Source organism: Thamnophis sirtalis, unplaced genomic scaffold, assembly GCF_051295495.1.
Source record: "Thamnophis sirtalis isolate CommonGarterSnake01/CBP01778 unplaced genomic scaffold, rThaSir2_p1.2 scaffold_6, whole genome shotgun sequence".
NCBI lineage: Eukaryota > Metazoa > Chordata > Lepidosauria > Squamata > Natricidae > Thamnophis > Thamnophis sirtalis.
In genome coordinates this window covers 107,412,330-107,434,957 of record NW_028261386.1, presented here as the reverse complement: position 1 = coordinate 107,434,957, position 22,628 = coordinate 107,412,330, and the positions used below count along the sequence as shown (strand labels likewise).

General features: G+C 36.7%; 1 protein-coding gene across 5 annotated transcripts in view; it reads right to left on the bottom strand.

The window, feature by feature from the left end:
• Nucleotides 1-4,964: 4,964 nt before the first annotated feature.
• Nucleotides 4,965-22,628, bottom strand: part of ATG5 (autophagy related 5) — a 38,604-nt gene continuing 20,940 nt past the window's right edge. For 2 of the 5 annotated variants that reach the window (XR_015697077.1, XR_015697078.1), the window contains 3 exons: nt 15,364-15,481; nt 12,733-13,036; nt 6,614-6,752 (listed from right to left, as the gene is read on the bottom strand). Coding sequence is in view for 3 of the 5 variants with exons in the window: in XM_087718697.1 (XP_087574823.1) it covers nt 6,616-6,752; nt 15,364-15,481 (255 nt within the window). In the remaining 2 variants the exon portion in view is untranslated. Of the gene's footprint in view, nt 6,753-12,732; nt 13,037-13,971; nt 14,065-14,656; nt 15,135-15,363; nt 15,482-22,628 lie in introns of those variants that run through there. The other 3 variants (XM_087718698.1, XM_087718697.1, XM_087718699.1) reach the window with 3 other exon arrangements.

The following is a 22,628-nucleotide window of genomic DNA, read 5'->3' as shown; positions in this document are numbered from 1 at the left end:
GGGTTTTCTATTTATTCATATTTATATTTTGCTGCCGGAGTGGAATGTTTTCAATAACTGAATAGCAATTATTTCAAAGATGAAGTATCTAACGTTAAAAAAAAATGTTAAGGAAGGAAAACCACAATTATGTTTTGCTTTTGTGAAGGGAAATTAGTAGTCGATGAAGTCATGACATTGTCTTTACATCTGGCACTTCAACTTCATTTCTGAATAAATTCCTCACACACAACACACCCAGTCATTTCAGCCTATTCCGTATAATCAGCTGTTCTAACATTGATCAGTTTAAAGGTGGGTGTAGAGTTGCCTACAACTATCCATAGTGCTCACAAGCTGGTTGATGAATAAGTGGAGGTTGCAGATGGCTGAAATAGGCTGACACAAACACCTTCCAAATCTCAACTGTGTGTTTTGTGAAGGTGCGCACCCTGCATGCTGATTGGTTGATTTGACTTCCTTTTCTGTGCTTTGCTGAGGCCCTTCCTAGACAGAAAGTTTTTTAAAAAAATGATGTATAAAAGGAACATTCATGCAACTGTCTCCAAATGACAGACACATGCAATATCAGAGATGTCTGCTCCAGCCTATGCAAAGAAGCAAGGAGATTCCCATACTAAATGCAGAAACTGCAGACATTCAGCTGTATTTGTTGCTGAAGTTCAGTGTACTATATTACTTCAGACAGTTATGGGCATTGTGTGACCACAACCACAAATCTAGTATGTACTGAATCCAAAATTAGAAGCACACTTTGATCACAAGCAAAATTCTTTAAAAGCTCAACAAACTATGCCTTTAGATTCATTGGAATATTTCCAATAACCGCTATGTACCTGGCAAAGTATTTTAAAAATGTTTCTCTGAACATCTTACTCTAGAATGTCACTCAATATTATGACGTGATGGGTAGCTATGATCCTGCAGATTAAGGATTTTTTCTGTATTTAAAGCACTGGGATATCTTGCTAACACTGTAGAAAATTCCTCCTGGATTCACAGCTGACACTGGAACACCATCTGTCGGCTGTGACCAGGGGGGCCTTTGCCCAGGTTCGCCTAGTGCACCAATTGCGGCCCTATCTTGACCGGGGGCATTTCAAACGGTCACTCACACCCTTGTCACCTCAAGTCTGGATTATTGCAATGCGCTCTACATGGGGCTACCCTTGAAAAGCGTTCAGAGACTACAGCTAGTCCAGAATGCAGCCGCGGGAGCGATATTGGGTGTACCGAGGTACACCCATGTTACACCTGTTCTCCGCGAGCTGCACTGGCTACCAATTGGTCTCCGGACACAATTCAAGGTGTTGGTTATTACCTTTAAAGCCCTACATGGCTTAGGACCAGCGTACCTGCGAGACCGCCTACTGCCACATACCTCCCAACGGCCGATAAGATCCCACAGGGTGGGCCTCCTTCGGATGCTGTCAGCCAGTCAGTGCCGGCTGGCGGGCCGCTGGAGGAGAGCCTTCTCTGTGGCTGCTCTGACCCTTTGGAATCAGCTACCCCCAGAGGTCCGGACCTTGCCCACTCTCATGGCCTTCAGGAAGGCTGTTAAAACCTGGCTGTTCCGGCAGGCCTGGGGCTGTTGACCTTATTGAAAGGTCCAGTCCCGACTAGAACGAATGTGTGTTGTGAATTTTAAATTATTTTTATTTTTATTTTTTTTCCTTTTACTTTCTTCTTTCGCTTTGTAAGCCGCCCAGAGTCCTGCGGGATTGGGCGGCCTATAAATTAAATAATAAATAAATAAATAAATAAAATAAGTATCTTAGAAGGGACTCTTCCTAGTTTCAGGAGAGGAATGGATGGAAGGGGTACTTTGAGCCTTGCAATATTCCGTTAACATAATCTTAACAATTATTCAGGTTTGTGCTTCTTGCCTGGATTCCCTTAAAAGGGTTAACATGTTATGGGTTCAAATGGCTAACAACCTCTGAGAAGCTTTCTCCACCCCTACTTCAGATTCAAATTCAAGTATCAGGTTATGCAGGCGATTCCTGCATATTATTACAGTACCAGAGAAAAATGAGGATCAACATTCTCTTTATAAATTAACATTCCCCCCTCCTTGATTTTTTTTAAGAGATGATAACTGCAAATAGATTGTCGTCAACTGATATGAGTGTTAAAAAAGGACTATAGGAGGATCTTTGTTTTTATAATGTTACAAGAGGCCGTGAATGGTTCTTTAGTAAACATAACTTTCCTAGGTAAGGAAAGTAAGTCCCTAATGAGAACACCGATTCAGTATGTTCTTGTTATTTCTCAGAAAATCAAAGCTATGTTGACAAGAGGGCACTAGAGGCTTAAGTTTCTGTTTATATAGAGAGCTTCTTGGAAACATACCTGACCAATTATACTTTCTAGTTTGGCTCATTGGGATTGAGGAACCTAGCTTCCTTTTGTGAACTACATGTCAACCCAGATTGTGCTCTTCTTAGTTTTGATTCATTGTTTGATATTAACCCAAACATTTTGTAAACCACAGTTTATAACTGAACATATTGGGCAGGCAAAACTAATTGTGATTTAAACAATAATGACTATTTAATGCTTAAGTATAGCTCATGCAAAGTGAGAAACCATTCAGGGACTACAATCTTTTTCTTAAAGCCACAATAAATTGCAATAATCAAATAAGAAAATCTGAAAATTGTACCACTGCACCGGAAATGCAAATATTTATTATAAATTTAGCAGGAAGTGTTAACTTCTACATCTCCTCCTTCAGACTCAAATTTTTGTTCACCGTTTAGGTTGCAGCTTTTTCCTCCTGTCTCCAAAGATCACTCCCATACATCCATGATGGTGAACCTGTGGCACACAGAGCCATATTTGCTGGCACGGCAACCCTCAGCTCATTTTCAGCCTTCCGGTGGGCCAGGGGGGGCCAATTTCACCCTCCCCAGGCTTCAGGAAAGCCTCCGGAGCCTGGGGAGGACAAAAACTCCCCCCCATGCATGGGAGCCCCCCGTGCATGCATGGGGATGCACGTGCATGCGTGGGGGCATGCATGCATGTGGAGGCACACACATGTATATGCAATAGCATACACACACACAATTTTGGCACACCTTTAGAAAAAGGTTAGCCATCACTACCATATACTATCAGAGACACTACTGGACACTTTGGATATGGCCATGCTTACCTTGAAATTAGCCTCTAGTACAAATGTACTAAAAAAAACAGCCCTCTGATTATTTGACATCTTCCACGATACCAAGACCTTCTTGAACTGACTGTGAGTAGGGCAGCTCCACCTGATCTACCTATCTCTTTCATCAAGAATAATTTTCAGTAATTGTGCAGTTCTTCTTGAATCGAAGATATCCCTGTATGAATAAAAGTTATTGTAAAATTTGTTTTCTCTATTTTCAGTTAAGAGAACTGACTAGACCATTTTATCAATCATTCCTACGAACATAAGTGAGAAAGCATCACAAGACTATTTCATCCACTTGAAGGTATTGATAAAAAGAACTGTCTGAATGGAAATAAATCAGATGTCATATTTTTCGTAAATTACCAGAATAAGAATTACATTTTCTTGTAATGGAACTTTTTTCTATTTTATTCACAGCTGCTTGTAACACATAACCAACCTTGTCTAATTTTGAAAAAGTGACCATTGGACTTGCTTATAGTTACATGGACTATTTTATCTCTAGAACCCCAGGATTGTGCTGCTAAAATTCAGATAGAAATTGCAAAATGATATTCTACTCTTTGGCTAGAAATAATACTGTAAGCCTCTGATAAACTTAAATCTTATTAATGGTTCATTTTTTTAAAAGAAAGATACATTCAAACGAGACAGGCCAAAAATGCAATCCTTATCTTCATAGATACATATCACTGCAAAACTATATACAGTCTTTAAGTCCCTTAAAAGATAAATGTAGGCTTTGATTGCGTAACCTATGTTATTTTTGAATTCCAAGAACTTCAAACTGCAGGAGGCTGGTGCTGCAAATTCAAATTCTAAAATGTGGTTATAAAATGCAGTTAAGAATGTCTTCATTACGCCTATTTGCTCAGTGTAACCTGCATACATCAGAGGACAAGATCTGAACTGATAAATGTTGAATTCTAGGAATAAATAATGATGAAAATTGGACCATGCTTGTATGTACACGTTGCTTATACATGTAAACATGGGCTGTATTACACTTATTTTGAATTGGATGATTCATGCAGATATGAATGTTTTTTTAATAAGAGGCTATCAGCTGCACAAGGAACTTCCCTGTTTTCCCCTGTAATCTCATATGGCACCTCACAGAATGCTGTGAAACTGGCAAAAGATCTGAAAAGTTGCAGGAAGGAGGAAGACTTGCCAAAGTAGAACCTTATGGTTCTACTGATCATGAAAGTTTCTGGAGGCAAAGGAACATCAGAAAGATACAAGTCAATGTTCTTATTGTGGTCTCTGGAACAGCAAATGCATTATTTCTTCTGTTCTGCACATGTAGGTACAAGGAGAGAATGCTTGAGCAAATCACATTTGCTCAAAGCTGGACATCACTCTGGGTTAAAGAAGACACAAGTATTTCCAAATATAGGAGTACATTGTTCTTTCAGTTATCAAAAGAATTGTAGATGTGCAAATTATGTTGATGTCTGAACAGAATGCAGGTACAACTGTTAGTTTAATAATGGTTCAAAGATATAACAGCTTTGGAAAAAGTGACTTACGACCCATCCTCAAAGTTATAACTGTCACACCATTCCGTGGTGGGTTCCTAATCAGTTTACTACCAGTTCGCTGAAAGAGGGGGATCTGCACGCCCTCATAACATGACAGATCCTGTCATGTTCAATTGCTTAGCAATTAAAATTTTAGTCTAAGTTGTAATCACAAATCAAGGACTATCTATACTTAAGTATTACTTTTCAATGTATTCAACATCATGAATTCATTTTAAACTATTACAATATTAAAAAGCAAACACATCTGAGAATGGCAAACTTTATTTCAAGAAAATTTTCTATATTTTATAATATCTAGTAGTCATGAAAAAAAATCTTATTTAGAAGATGATACAAGGCAGTTAGGTAAAAAATCAGCATACATTCATATTCCCAAACATTACTTCTCTTATTTACTACTGGAATAAAGGAGGCAATTCCTACTGTTGGCAAGTCTTCATTATAATCAAAGTATGTCTCTAGTAGTAAGACTTTCATCTTCTTTTGAAAAGTTCTGAAACAAATGTGAAGAAATCTCTAATATTTCCAAATATAATTTTAAATTATGGATTATAAAAATAAATCCCAAACTCTACTAGGGCCAGAAGCACAAGACATAATTTAAAAATGGACTTTTCTGGTATTAAAAATTATGAAACAACTTTGAACTTGTAAGGCTTTTTTAAATGTATCTATGATAATATTGATCTATCCACCTTGTTTTACGTTAGATGCTTAGAACTAATGTGCTAAAGTTGTACTACGCTGTCAGAAAGTATTGTTGGAAACAGGACTCCTCCATTTGACTCTTACTAGGGCTTCAGCGTATTTGAGATGTGTTCAGTATCCTCTATCCATTACTTCTTTGGGAGCCAAAAAATAATCCAACCCTTGAAACTTCCAAAATTCTTCTTACAAAGAAATGTTAAACTTTTTTGCTGCATATGACCCCCTCCTTCACTGACACCAATATATTTCTGATTTTTTTAAAAAAAATTACATTGTCCAATAGTTTGGGACTCTACTCAGTGTCATATGAGTGGACACCTGGCCATATAACAGGGCTCCCTCCCTTCTTATATTCATCCTACTTTCACTAAACCTTGTTCTTTGACTTGCCAGAGCAGGTAGTAGATCATATAGGAAACTGCTGGGTGAAAAGAAAAAACCTTCCACCTGTGGTGCTATTCGGCTGATAAGAGAACCCAGTTATTCAACCATCTTGCAGCATGCATTCAAGACATTTATCTGAGCATATTCAATGTCACACTATATGTAAATTATGCAAGAAATGTTACAGTATTATTTTGAACTAAGGCATAATAATGCCTGTAAGATTATGATGCTAGTAATGTGTTTAGGATCACTAATGTAATTTGTGCAATACAAAACACGTGGCTGTTTAAAAATTCAGTTGCCAAGTATAAAATTGGAAAGAAACTTCGTGTATGAAACCCCAGGGAAAGGACGTTAGCATGCCATCTTTTTCTAAAGGGATACTACACATTAATTTTTACAGGATACTTATCTAATTTTCTAGAATAAATCAGATTTTATTTTAAAGGTAAGTCATTACAACTTTGGAAAACAACCTCTTTTATTGATTAATAAGAAACAAAGTGGTGCATATTTCCACTTATTCCTCATGCTCTCCACTTCATATTTACCATTAGAAAAATAGAAGATTTGCAGTAGCCTTCATGCTCCACATTCAAAGTTAATGATGACATTGGAAAAAAGGGCTAATGCAAAACTTGGCCAGCTCAACTGCTGTTATCACATAAAGGATCTTTCGTCTGTTCAGTTGGCAGGAGCAAAGATTTTTGGTCAGGTCAATCTCACCAAGCTTGATTGAATTTAGTTGTACATTTTGCTGTCCCCAACAATGGCTGATCCTCAGACAAACATGATGTCACTTCAATCTGCAGATAATGGAATAACACTGATGTGTAGAAAGTTATCTGGATAACTCATATGTTCACTTAGCCATTGTACTGGTGTCTCCAACATTGGTTCTATTCCATGAATCATCACTTGAGTCTTCTTTTCACCATCTAATTCACAGAGAGAAGGAAAGAGAATGAGAAACTGCTAAACTAGCATTTGTCAGATATAAAAAGAAACAACTACATCTTAAGTATATGATACTTGGTTTCACAGTGAAATTCTACAGAATCCTTGGTTTATTGCTACTGATTATTATCTTACCACTGTTCAAATGAATTTGTAAAGGCACATGGAAAATTCTAGTAAATGAAGCTTCATAACATTATCAAGAAGCTGCTGCTATTTTTTTTAAACCACTGTATTCTTAATACAATCTTAAGTCCAGGAAAACATCAACTTCTGCTTCACTGCCTTTGCTAAAGCCTTTGATTGTGTGGATCACACCAAGTTGTGGCAAGTTCTTAAAGAGATGAGAGTACCAGACCATCTTATTTGTCTCTTGAGAAACCTATATGCGGGTCAAGAAGCAACAGTGAGAACTGGAAATGGAAACAATGATTGGTTCAAAATTGGGAAACGAGTTCGGCAAGGCTGTATACTGTCACCCTGGCTATTTAACTGATATGCAGAGCACATCATGAGAAAGCTGGAGCTGGAAGAATCAAAAGTGGGAATTAAGATTGCCAGGAGAAATACCAACAATGAGTGGTATCAGATATGCAGATGATACCACTCTAATGGCAGAAAGTGAAGAGAAACTAAAGATCCTCTTGATGTGGGTGAAGAAGGAGAGTGCAAAAGTGGGCTTGAAACTCAACATTAAGAAAACTAAGATCATGGCATCCTGGCAAATAGAAGAAATGGAGGTAGTGACAGATTTTATTTTCCTGGGCTCCAAGATCATCGCAGATGGGGGCTGCAGCCAAGAAATTAAAAGATATTTTGTTCCTGGGAAGGAAAGTTATGGCAAATCTAGACAGCATACTAAAAAGCAGAGACATTGCCGTCAACAAAAGTGTGGATAGTCAAGGCTATGGTTTTTCCAGTTGCAATGTATGGCTGTGAAGGTTGGACCATAAGAAAGGGTGAGCGCCAAAGAATTGAGGTCTTTGAACTATGGTTCTGGAGAAGACTCCTGCGAGTCCCTTGAACTGCAAGGCGATCAAACCGGTCAGTTCTAGAGGAGATCAACCTTGACTGCTCTTCAGAAGGCCAGATCCTGAAGATGAGACTCAAATACTTTGGCCACCTAATGAGAAGGAAGGACTCACAGGAGAAGAGCCTAAAGCTGGGAAAGATTGAGGGCAAAAGACAGAATGAGGTGGCTGGCTGGAGTTACTGAAGCAGTAGGTGTGAACTTTAATGGATTCTAGAGGATGGTAGAGGACAGAAAGGCCTGGAGGAGCGTTGTCCATGGGGAACTAACAACAATCTAACCCTTTCCAATTAACAACAATCTAACCTGCAGGCCACTTCAGCTGACTGTTATCTGCAGTTCAGCGGTTCTAATCTCACCAGCTCAAGGTTGACTCAGCCTTCCATTCTTCCGAGGTGGGTGAAATGAGGGCCCAGACTGTGGGGGCGATATGCTGACTCTGTAAACTGCTTAGAGAGAGCTGAAAGCCCTATGAAGCGGTTTATAAGTCTAACTGCTATTTGGAGCAGTTCTTCAAGATTTCAGTGGATCTACTATAAAATACAACTAAAACAGGTCCAATCTTGTACATGTCATAGAAATGAAATATGTACAAATAATACAGGGGTATATCAATACAAAGTTCGGAGAGTATGAAAAGAGCTTTGGCTTGGGTAGACACCAAGGTTGGCCAATTTAATTTGGTTTAAATTTTATTACAGAAAATCCAAATCAAATTGCCCGCATTGACTAGCATTAGAAAACAACCAAATGAAATGTATGATATTTTCAGACTAGGTTGCTTCTTTGAGAAAATGGCCCTGTCATATTTCAGCTAAATATAATCTGCTAAGTATCTTTAAATTGCTACTAAAAAAAATTCTTTTACTTTTAAAAACCGTTTTAAGGTGGTTGAATGAACGAACGAACGAACATGTCTAAATGTAAATCTAGAAGAAATATATACGCTTAATTTTATTTGTAGCAAAATGAAACCTACCAAATTTCCATATGAAAGCTGCAAGGGACTTTTACTACAGTATTTGGGGTCTTTTGAAAATGAGATTTGCTCAGTTCTGCTTTCTAGGGATTATTTTTTTGATGTTTTCAGAATGATATCTGGAGGGGATGAAAGTGCCTTTGTTAGTTGGGATGAAGTTGTAGAGACTATGATTAATCTGTACACTTACATATATATTGTAGAGATATTCCTGAGTAAATAATGCATATAGTTTCAAGATGATAATTGGAGACAATATTTCCAAAAGGAGCCTTCACAATTCAGGAGTTTCAAAATGGATTTGATTTATTGGAACAATTTAGATAAGCATCTTCATCAAAGAGAGGTCCTTAAGAGGAGAAAGTTCTAAAATTCTGGGAAAGATTAGAAATAGTGGGCACTTTCATCAAAAGTTTGAAATGAATTGTATGATTCAGTGTGGCAGAAATAGCTACTAAAATCTTGATATAATATGATAGACCAGCAAACAAGAATGCCCCCATTATTTTAGAAGATCTCCTAAAACCTTGTGAGAAGAGTTTAGACATTTAAAGGTTAATACTTCTTGTTCTTCAAAATATCAAAGTCAAAATACTACAAGTGGCAAAAAGTTAGCTGAAAGCCTATTTATATCTTACAAATCTGCTTGGGCTTTTCCAGAACAATTACTTCAACAGTGCTTTGTTTTATTTGTAAAATTCCTTTAAAAAGGAGATATTCCTGGGTTCACTTTTCTATACTTTTGAAAAGTTACAGAAAAAAATATTAAATGCAGATCTCAGAAAAGACAGAGACATATAAAATCTGATATGTAATGAAGGATAATAACAGTGAGGACAAGATAAATTTAACTTTGATTTATTAAATAGCGCACGGTCTTATTATTAAGAGTAAGCAATAATACACTAGAAAACAGGATTATTCTTCCAAGGAAATTTTAGGTGAATAAAAAGCTTGTATAAGAATTTGAATTTGGAGGAACATAATAGTTCACAGTAAAAAATGAGAGTGAGAGAAATGTGCATTTTCATCATATTTGTTTAACTTGTTTAAGCAAATAAATTATCAGAATGGACCAAATCAAAACTGGAGGTAAAAATACCAACAATTAAAAATAAGCAAACTTGGAAGAACTCATTATGGAAGTAAAAAATGGAAAATGAAAAATCTGGGTTAATATTAAGAAAACTAAGACAATGCCAACCACCAAGCTTGGTGAATTCAGAGTTAATAGCAATGAAGCAAAAAGTAAGAGATAATTTTATTTTCTTGGGCTCAACAATACATGAAGATGGACAATGCACTACAGAAGTACAGTAAACAGGAAATTAATACTAGGAGAAAGGCAATGACCAACTTAGACAAGATCATGAACATAAGAATATTTTTATGATAACAAAGATCAGAATAGTCAAAATCCATTGTTTTCTAGTGGTAACATATATTTGTAAAAGCTGACACTAACAGAAAGCAAGAGAAATAAGATAAGTACCCTCAAGTTATAGATCTCAAGTTGGTTGTTAAGAATTCCATGGACTGATTTAGACTGGATAAAGACTGCACCCATGAAGTGATGACCAGGAAACAATAAGAGTTAGATTTAGGGTAAGGGTTAGGGCTACGGAATATGCAGCAAGTAAACAACTGACAAAGAAAAACATGACTTTATCTGGAAAGACTCATTTCGAGGAACAGAAGCGACAAGGCAATATAAATTGAATAGATGGAATTAAGGAAATCCCTAAAAGTTCTCAGAAAAGTTGCAAATTACCTCTGTGGATAGTCAGCATTTGGTTCATACAGTAATGAAGAATTGACTGATTTAATGGCATTTAACTAAAAAGCTATTAAACTTTATTTTAATATGCTATTGTTCTCAGAGCTATTTTGTTTCTTTTTTGGCATCTCTTAATTGCTGTACTAAACAGTGCCATGCTATTAAATTTATGTATTTTAGTTGTTAAACTGAATTAGAGGAGGGAGCAGTGGTGGGTTGCAGGTGGTATGCCCCGGTACAGGTGTACCGGAGCCTGCCTGGAGCACCGGATACTGTTCCGGTGCCCCGGAGGGCCCACCCACCCACCCAAGCTCCTTACTGGTCTTTTAAGTCTTCGGCGCTTCCACACACACCGCTCCGCTGAGCAGCTGGAGCATTGTGGAGGCTCGCGGAAGCATAAGACGCATGTATCCATGTGGACGCCCTCGGTCCCGTTCCAACCGGTACCGGTTGGAACGGAATCCGGAATCCATCACTGGGAGGAAGGTAATCTAACCCTGAATAAATGTTGGCAAAGCATATTCAGCATTATTCCATCTTAAACCATACATCCATACCTTACACCAAACTAAAAAGTTTAGCCACTCTCAAATGTTCTCCGAGTGGAAAAACATGTTAAGGGAAAGGGTGTTCATTCAAATGGCAATAATTTGTCAAGTCAAGTCATCTTTTCCTCAACTAATTTTTATGTCCTATAACAAAATATAAAAGCAGAACCTACTACATCATAAAGTCATTTTATGCTATTGTATTAGAAATGCATTACTTTCATTAACTAAACAATGGCTCATTGTTTTTCAAATGTTCACACTACAATGAGCAACAATACTGACTAAGATTTTTAACAATACATTAAAGACACTAGTTTTTTTAGTAGTAATAACTAATATTTGAACTATGGTAAGATTTGAAGCATATATTCTTTACTTTACTAGGTATCCTATATTAGTTTAGATAATTCAAAAAGCTCATATAAATAAAAGGAATGCACTGTGAAATGTAAAAGTTTGCGGGGAGGGGGCCATTTAGATATTTTCATTAGTTTGTTCAAATACATTTTTCTTTTCTGTCGACCAGTAAAAATTTGCCTAATCAAATCAACTCCATGAAGAGCCTCGGACTAACAGGGGCTAAAATTCTAAAACATGTCAGTCACAGCCATGGTGGTGACACAATCAGTGGGGTCAGGTCACAGAGGACTGAGTCCGGCTATGGCCATCGCGAATAAATCAAACACTAACTTTAAAACAGCAATTTATTTTAGGCAGCTTGTGGAGGAGGGATCTAAATCTGAAGAATACTCTACAACAGGGGTCCTCAAATACGGCCCATGGGCTGGATATGGCCTACCGAAGCCATTAATTCAGCCCACACGGATCATGAGGTTGTCCCTTCCACCCACCCCGGCCCCCATCCACCTTCTGGAGGCTGGAGAGGCCAAAACTGGGTCTGTTTTTGAATGGCAGAGGATACTGGAGGCTGGGGAGGCCAAAACAGGTCTGCTTTTTGCCTCCCCTGCCTCCAGAGAGAGAGAGAGAGAGAGAAAGGAGGGAGGGAGGGAGGGACGGAGGGGGACATGGACACACACACACGTCCCTCCTATACCCCCAAGGCAGCCATATCCCTTCACTAACCTGCTTTTCACCCTCCAGGAGCATAACAAATTAAAGTTTAATTTGTGTGTATCGTTTGGACTGCTAAATTGACCACACCCACCCAGTCACATGACCACTTAGCAGCACCCACCCAGCTTGTCTGGCCCTCCAACAGTCTGAGGGGCTGTGAATTGGCCCCCTATTTAAAAAGTTTGAAGCCCTCTGCACTACATGATGTAGCAGTAAAAATGTGCATACAAGCCTTGATGGTTTTTATCCAATGATAACAAGCAGAAGTATTATCCATACAAGTAATACAAATTCAAATACCTCCATCCAGGCTTGCACAGAAATCATGGCAAAAGATACCAAGATTGAACTAATTTTGGATGAATACCTAATTGTTACTTTAAAACATAATAATTGTTGAATAAAAGTGGATACAAACAGTTATGTTCAGAATATAAAGCAAAAGAGAAGAAACAGCAATGCCAAACTAAAGAATGCTTTGCTGCTGAATTCATTTCATTTCACCTAAGGACCTTGGCTTATGAGCACAGAAATCATAGGAAAAGCTCACCGTAATTACTTTAAGTCATGACAGCCTATGGCAAGGGATTTTTTTCTGTTTACTATCCAAGCAATTCACAGGAAGTGTTCCATAGCCTTCTAGCAAGTGCAACATAACCAAACCCCATCCTCTTTACAGGTCATAAGAAGAGAGAGTTTGGCCTTATAATCAGTACTGTGTTTCAGAGTTCTGCAGTATGGCATAATTATAGGAAATGTTTTCCCCAGCAAAAACCCTTGAGTTCTTGTTGATCTTGTTAGACACCTCACAAAGTATAACAATGAAAATCTGTCTCCACATATTAAGCTCCATGCTGTAAGAGAGAATTGGGGTATAGAATGACTTAATAGTATCTACAGACTATAGGGCTGTAGTTGTCAACTAAAGTTTGTTAACTTTTAAGGAAGGAATCTGTAACTTAAATAAAAGTATCCCAGCAATTTCTATCATATAAAAAACCAATGCCATATACTCAAAAGAATGGCAGACTAAGAAATGTAAGCACACATCAGTGTTAAGGTTTGAGTTTGAGTTTATTAGGACTTGTATGCCGCCCACTCTCGAAAGACTCAGGGCAGCTTACAGAAAAAGAAGGGAGGGGAACATATAAAAATTAAAAAGTACAAACATTAAAATCACACAACATTCATAACATAAAATAGGGCTGGATAAATCAACAGCCCCAGGCCTGCTGGAAGAGCCAGGTCTTAATTCTTTGCGGAAGGCCGGGAGAGTAGTAAGGGTCCGGATCTCCACGGGGAGATCGTTCCATAAGGCCGGAGCAGCTACAGAGAAGGCCCTTCCCCGGGGGGGGGGGGGTCGCCAGCCAACATTGGCTGGCAAATGGAATCCGGAGGCGGCCTAATCTGTGCGATCTTATAGATCTTATAGGTCTCTGGGAGGTAAATGGCAGGAGGCGGTCTCTCACGTAGCCAGGATAATTTAAAAAAAAAAGTTGTATACTGAATTTAATATAATTCATTTTATCTGGACAACATTTATGGATTATAATTCTGCATAGAGATTTATAGCCATCCAAAATTTGAGTGTCTCCTAATCTAACTTTTTTAAAAATACTAGATTTTGGCTAACTTGTATAATAATGAAACTTTCTCAGATTAGATAGAAATTTATATTGTGTGTTGTTCTGATTGATGATTATATTGGTTGCCTTCACTGATTACCCAACATTTATTTGATTTTAATAATTTTAAAGTGCTAAATTATATAAACTGCCTTTGTACACACACTGATTGAGTGCTCTTTTCAAAATCCTTATTCACTTTGTGTATCTTGCAAAACTCTCGTCTATTTCCTTTCTAGTGCTTCTTCTTGGTTGTGCTTCCGTACATTAATAAAAAGGAAAGAAAAAAATAAAATTCAGGTAATAGCAATGTTAGACTTATTACATTAATCCTTAAATCAGGGATGCAAAAGTATGCCTAAGAGGTTTAGATGGTGTGATAAATTCTGAATTGTATTATAAGGTATTAATCTGAAAATTATTCAATGCTTTTTCAGGAAATACGTTTGGGTCTTAGGCTCTTTCTATTCATAGAGGATCATATATGATTCTATTCATAGGTGATATTGCTTTTTATTCCTCCTGTAATCACCCAACACATACACATACCATTCCAAATGTCCCTGAAACTTTAGGAAAAGATTTACAAGGGTACCAAGGGAAATGAATAAAACACTCCTCTCCCCATACCCATGTCCATAATGGCTGAAGCTCTCTAAACCTGAGGGCCACTCAAGAAATGAGTGAACATACATGTGAAATAATTTGAATTATTTGATTCCAGATAAAGAAATGTAACATAATGTAAATAATGCATTCTCAGCTAGAAAATATTGAGTTGTTGTTGCTGTACATCCATCTGAATCTGATTTGTCTTCTCTTCCCTAGAGGAACAAATTTCAAAAGCTGCAAACTAAAGCAACAATTTATTCTGATCTTGCCAAACATAGAAAAGTAGCAAAAATTATATAGGCCCAGCAAAGCCCTATCCTTGCCCAATTAAAAATCCAAAATCAGATTCTATTGTTTCTGCTATTTGTCATCCATTTTTCATGACAGATAGTCCTTGAGTTATGACCATATTGTTCTTGGAAATTAGAGTTAACAGTTGTGCCAGTCATAAAGCAGGTCACCATGTGACTAGACCAAAATTTATGACCATTTTGTGGCAGGCATTAAGTAAACAGCAAGGTCATGAAGCAAACAAAACATGGCCATTAAGCAAGCCCATTGTTCACTGTGATGAGGATTTTACTGGAAATGAAATGTAAAGGCCAGTTTCTGGCAGAAATATCAGAAATCGTGGTCACAGACGGTGAAGCACTTCAAACAGTCATACATGTAGACCAGTTGCTAAGCACCCAAACCCAAAATATGGTTTCACGACCTGGGGGAAAGAGTGAAATGAGAATTTCAAAACTAGATTGTAAGTAGCTTTTGGAGGTCTGTTGTAATGTTAAACAATTGCTAAGCATGGGATAATAAATCAATGCTTTAGTTTCATTTCAAACATAAGATTAACATTGCAACTCTCCAGACCAAGAGATTTTTTTTAAAAAAAAAACCCACTCTAAAAACAAGAAAAACATATTCCATTACGTCTTTTAACAGAATACCTTCAGAATTAATTGCAGCAGGACAAACTTCTCTTAGGAGATCACCCAGTGTATGTAGCTGTCCATCTACAGCAATAGGACGGAATAGCTTCTGTATAAAAGGTCGTTCTGGTGTTATCTAGCAATAAAGTGTTAAAGTTATTATATAGTTATGCATAATTATCTCACAAGAGCATGAGTGGTAAAATAAAACATTGCACATAGCAATAGCACTTAGACTTATATAGAGCTTCATGGTGTTTTGCAGCACTTTGCACCTCGGAAGGATGGAAGGCTGAGTTAACCTTGAGCCGGTATGAATCGAACTGCTGGCAGTTGGCAGAATTAACCTGCAGTATTGCATTCTAACCACTGTACCACTATCATTTTTTTAAAAAAAAATTAATGCTTTCCTTTTATTTGAAATTATTTTTTAAATAAAAATGTGGCACAATTGTGTAATAAAAGCGCCAGGGCAGATTAGAAAACACCTCCAAACTTCAACTTCATGAAAATGCTGTATGATCTAAACATGTTAAACCGCATCATAAATCGGGAATATCGATATAAATCACACTTTGCCAACAACTGTATGTAGACAGGTGGACATTTCAAATATGAAATATTTTTCATTTAACAAATGTAAAGGGGGATGGGGAACAGAAATACAGAAGACTGAATTTTAAGATATTTTCCAACATTAACTTAATTCTGGTCCTGAAATAATCTAGCAACTGCACATCACACAATATTGAGTTTGGCAACAGTTACCCATGTCTTAGTTACATAATAATTTAAAATCAACAAACTTGATATCAAAATATATTTGAAGAGCATTCCGAAGTTTTTGATAATTATACAATTAGCTATACTGCTGACTGATTCATGATACAGAAATTGCATTATGACTATGCTGAAAGATCTGTATCAATTTTTAAAGGCAATTTTGAGGTGTTCTTTTAACTTTTAAAGCTATTAAGTGATGTAAGGCCTGATTATTTGTAGTGGGACATTTCAGACTGAATTTTGAGGTCTCAAATAGACACAAGGGACTAAGGAAACAACAACAAAAACCCTCCCCACAAAAAACTATGTTTGAAAGCTGTGGCCTAAGGCAGGCGTCACCAACATTTCGGACCTCAGGGACCACTAAATTCATACTTTAAAATCCTGAAGACCACTAATATGAATTGTTTAAAAAGATAAATAGCATTTAGTGCAATATAAAAATGCAAATAAGGGGGTACCTGAGGTGGTCCAGGTAGTTTTGGGGGGAGGATCCTCCTGCAGCCCTCTGCCAGCGAAAACGGAGCCCAGGAGGACCACATGTGGCCTTCCCGAGCTCCATTTTCTCTGGCAGAGGCACCGTGGACCGGTTCTTGGCTATTTACAGGGTGGCCCCGCAAGCCAGATCTAAGCACCCCATCAGCCGGATCTGGCCCACAGGCCAGGAATTTAACACCCCTGCGGTCAGGTGAAAGGCAACACTGTGAAAATATCTAAATACAAATGTTCCATAAACTGATTTATCTAATTGCACTAAGTAGTTCTGTAGTGGTTCAAACTTTACATTATTATTAAAAAGTAATGATCTATATCAATTCAGCTCTTTAAATCATGTAAAAAAATTAAATTGGTTCTTAGGTGACACACATCCCCAGCGGAAAGCCTCTCTTATAGTTGCTACTAGAACTTTACTCTTTTACTCTTATGGAGTTAGGGGACTTATCCACATATTTTTGAGTTGCTTGATAATTATTTTAGGAATCACATATGTATTATTTTTGATCCATACTACCTAAAGGGTTCTGAAAATGGAAAGTTTGTGAAACTTTTTATTTGATGTTCCAACTTTCCAATTTAATCTGGGAATTGAGTTTTATTTGGATTTTAATAAAGTTTGTTTCATTTTGAAGCCTCCTTAAAAGAGCCTTGATATATTCTGAAAGCTAGTATTAAAGAGGTAGAGCTCAGACTTCAGTCACATACAGTAGATTTTATAAAAAAACCAACCCTAATGTTATTTCAAAGTAACACGTACATAGTAACTTCTTCCATAGGTAAGCTGACTAAATACTATTGTCTTTTTCCTAAGATCACTGGCTAACTGGCTTTTAAGCAATACGTATAAGCCAAACAATTTATACAGGATGTAATCATAACATAAAAAAACATAAACCACAAACGGTAATTCTTAAGAAATGAAAACCAACAGAGTTACTAGTCTTTACATCTACATAAAAGAATGGATTTCCTAATTATATTTAAACCACAGCAAATTGCCTTAAATGTTAAACCCACACAATACCCCTTATGATTTCCACATGTCAATTTTTTAGCCATTCAAAAACTAAAGATCTTTACATTAAAGTTCCTACATTACTTCCTCAGTGTACCAAAATATCAGATTATATACAATATTGTATTGCTTCTAAACAAATAAAATATCCAATAGCAACATTTTAACACTGGTGGGCTTTGGTTTAAGTTGGATTCCAAGCTTTTCAAATGAGTAACTATCAATTCCCTAAAAAGCAGGTCTATGTAATGCTATTTAACCTTATTAAATTTAAAGATGTATTAAGATGTATTGATCGGCTATTCTGGATGGGTCATTATTGCATCTTTTCAAAATGCTTAAAGATCTCTTGCATTATGAAAACTTCTAGTCTCTTTGCAGATATCAATGACAGATTGACCAACCTGTAGTTTCTCAGATTCTCCCCATCTTTCTAAATTTTGGGACATTCCCCCTCCATAATCATTAGGCACTACACTGATTGTCCAAAAATTTTCCTTTACTTAGCTTAGCTGAGGAAGTAGAAGCAATGAAACCTCAAGAGAAAGTGAAAGTGTAATGATTTTAAGGAAAAGAATTTCCTGGGAAGACTGTTCCTGGAAAGTCTGCCTCTTAACCATGCCAGGAAAAACGTCTTTAACATTTCATAAAAGAAAGAAGCTTGATTTTAGAAAAAGCTTGTTTGAATTGTCAACAGGAACTAAATTGTCCAGTAGGGCTATGTGAAGCATATGGAAGAGTCCAGGGGTGTGCTCTGAAGTCTGCTACTGGTTTGCTATTCACACGCATGCACGCCAAACGCGTGCTTTGCACGCGTACACCCCGCAGGCACTAAAAAGCCTTTTCTGAGTCTGCAAAGGTAAGTAGAACAGCGAGGGGGAGGAACATCTGTGCTGTGCAATTTAGATTCTAGTGAATAAAAATTGTACGGCACAGCTGATTGTCAGAACTTTTTTTTTTTACTTTTTTAACTGGTAGTTTAAAAATGCTAAAAAAAATGTTAAAAGTTCTGACGATCATGCTGCACAGCTGATTGTCGGAACTTTTAAAAAACTTTTTAAAGAATTTTTTTTTTACTACCAGTTTGAGTGAACCAGTAGTAGAAAAAAATTCTTTAAACAAATTTTTGAAAAGTTCCAACAATCAGCTGTGCTGTGTGATAGTCAGAACTTTTTTAAAAAAATTTTTTTAGCATTTTTAAACTACTGGTTAAAAAAGTAAAAAAAAAAAGTTTCAACAATCTCGCAGCACAGCTGATTGTTGGAACTTTTAAAAAACATTTCTAAAGCATTTTTTTACTACCGGTTTGGGTGAATCGGCGCAAACCGGTAGCATTTCAACCCTGGAAGAGGAGTCTCTCAATATATATATGAATATGTTTGTGGCATTGAGAAAAGCCTGAAATAGATGTGCCTGCATCTTAATGTGGGAACAACAGGGAATAGCTTTCAAAACAATGTTGAAAGAAACATAGTTCTTTTAGTGATTGAAAGAGAGATGCGTCATTTATCCTATGCTGTTGCAAATCCTTTTTTCCAGATCACAATCTTACTTTTATTCCTCATTGCAACACTGATTAAAGTACAGGTAGTGCTCGATGTACGGCTACAATTCAGACCAAACTTTTCATTGCTAACAAGACAGTTGTTAAGTGAGTTTTGCCCTATTTGACCACCTTTCTTGTAATAGTTGTTAAGCGAATCACTGCAGTTCAGTTAACAACATGCTTGTTAAGTGAATCCGGATTTCCCATTGCTTTTGCTTGTCAAAAGATCACAAAAGGTGATCACATGACCTAAGGACACTACAACCGTCATAAATACATGCCAATTGCCAAGCATCCAAATTTTGAACACGTGACCATGGGGATGCTGCAACAGTTGTAAGTATGAAAAATGATCATAAGTCACTTTTTCACTGCTGTTGTAACTTTGAACAGCCACTAAGCCACTAAACTACTGGTTGTATGTATGCAAGGATTATCTGCACTGCTTTTATTCCTTTCTCCAGTTATTTCTTTAAACCCAAAGTCTCTCATGAACACTACCATATTCACTTGCATTTTTGAAGAAATGTGAATAACTGTGCTTTTCTTCTGCCTTTTCTGTTTGTTAACTTTTTTTAACAAATTATATCCTTGAATTGCTATATTCCAAACAATAAAATCATCAAGTCCCAATTATACTATTAAATTTCACTGTTAGTACCCCAGGGAAATAAACTTTAAATTAATTATAAAGTTTACAAGCATTTTTTTTTTGCATTCTCAAATTTGAGATAAGATAGTAACAAGCAGGTTGACTAAGTAAAAAAAAACAGGAAGAAAGGCTAGAAAGAGAAGATTTTAAACCCAGTCTATGCCTTTAGGCAGCTACCAATATCTTTATAGTGAAATTTACAGTAAGGATGTAGGGGAAGCCAAATAAGCAAACAGATTAATTTCCATGTCTATGTGAGGAAGTGGAAGCAATGAAAACTTCTAGAGAAAGTGACAGGGTAATGATTATCAGGAAAAAGTTTTCCTGGAAAGACTACTCCTGGAAAGTCTGTTTTTAAAACAAACTGAATAAGAGAAACTTTGTCGTTTAAACAATGTCAGGAAAAATGTTTTGCCCAGAAATGGGCATGTATCTTTTAAAATGTATTTCTCATTAATTTGCATTGATGAGAAAGAGTGCTAAACACAATTGTATATAACCTTGCTGTTATATTTTTCAACCCAACTGTTCCTAGATCCCACAAGTCAAAATTCTTTAACCAATGAGATTTGTAGCATGCCCTCCCTGCCTGATTGGTTCCTTGGGGTTGTTTTTACATTGGAGTTCTCTTTTGGTACCACTGTTATTCCTAGTCCACAGGCATTATACATGCAGGAACAGGTTCATAATTGGGGATTCTTTAGGGCTTACAGCTCCTGCTTGAATATTGCCTATTTAGATAATCAAGAGGACCTAGACACAGTATCTCATCACCTATACTACTCAGTCACATATACAACTGCTTTGCTTGAGTTCTCTTTTGAGTCTGTTTTCTGACACACAGACCCTCCCAGCTTCCATGCACTGGGATACAATATCAATAGCATTTCTCCCACAAACCAGGAGAGCAACATACAGTTTATGTTGAATGACTCTCAGGAGGTTTCGTATAGCTTAAAAAGCAAGAGGACCAAGGAATGATTCTTGTAAGCAAGGGAATACTAGATTAACCTCTCTTCCCTGACTAAAACAGAATGAAACTGAAACAAAGGAAAGAGTGGAACTACTGTAAATCACAGCCTCAGTCCCTAACTCACCAGAGAATTCCGTAAGATGTCATACACAATAATATCAAAAACTTCTGAGGACAAGGAGAGCTGCACTATCCCAATTCAGACCCTGTCATAGATCAGCAAGAGAAAAATGAATGCCATCTCAATCCCATGCTTCTTCAACCCAGAAAACATCATACATCCTGTATATTTCCCACTTATTCCCTTATTCCAGCAGAAACAGCAAAATAATTTCAAAAGGATGTCTTGGGGAAAGAGGAAGTATAACTTATCAGGAAGAGAAATAGTGGAAGAAAAGTGCAGGCAGATAAGGTCAGAAAAAAAATACCTAGGCAAGGAAAGAAAGAAACAAAACTCCCTTTAGATATATAAAAAAGTTAAATTCCCAAGTAGTGGCTAATTGAACTTGGCAGCTATTTATATCCTGCTAATTCTTTGTTTTCAACTGTTTCTTTTCTTTATCGGCGTATCTGCCAATTATTTGACATAAAAAATCATGGCAACTAAAATTATAAAACTAAATGTATAACTATACTGTTAAAGTCTCTTGTATCCCATAGTACCACAACAATGATTTCATATGACATTGTTCATTCAAAACAGATAAATTTATATAGTACCACTATTACTAGCTATTCTCTGTGAATTTATATAATTTCCTGCTTTTTAAAAAATCTCAGTAGGTGGCAATCACTACATTTCATGGTAACGACTTCATTAATTTAATTGTCCTACAATACAACAAGTAATTGGAAATTATCAGCCTTCATATAACTTATAAAGGCTTTGCTACATACACTATGTCAGTTTGTTGTGTGCGTATGTAATTATTTACATATACATAGTTTAAAGTTACTTCTAAGGAACTTTGAAGCACTACTCCTTGTTGAAAGTTAATAATTATACAGTCCTAAAGGAATCTGAAACAAATACACATGTAGCGCACCCGTAACGGAAACCTTCAATTGCCACGGTCTGTTATTTAGTAAAATGTTATCATTATGTCTATAACAGTATCAAAGCAATGTCAGTGATACTTAAGGTAAATAATATGAATGTCTCAGAGACTGTGGTTAAATTAAGGGCAGTCATTAGAATTACACACACATCTGGAATGAAGCTAGACTTATTTATTTTTATATAGTAAGGATTATTACAATTTTGTCTAGACAATAGACAAAGATTTCGGTCACAAATAGTTAAGGACAATTTTCCTAATCATATGTGGGCAACAACCCATGTCTTCCTCACATCCTTTCATTTGGCAGGATATGTCGTAAGGAATAATGAAACTTTCCTAATCTCCTACATGATCAAGAGCAGCATTATTTCAGGAATGAGGGAGAAATTATGGCAACTGTTTAGACTGAGTCTCCCACACAGACTGCTTGTGAATCTCTTAAACCTCCTTTATGGTGCTGCCCACTATCCAACAAACTAATTTCATTTTATAATTTATTTAAATTGCCCGATTCTTTCCCTAAGTGCATTGTTTACAAAGCAATATAAATGACTTAGGCACAGTATTACAATAAATATGCAGATGAACTATGAGCACAATATGGATTATTTTTTTTCTCCTGAAGGAAAACATTATAATTAGCCTAGGAAAAAAATTGTTGGGATAACTGGACTTATATAGGTCAGCAGTCATTACTACGTGTATCAGAGAGTATATAAACTGAGAGCTAAAATATAGCTTGAGGCTCAGGACAG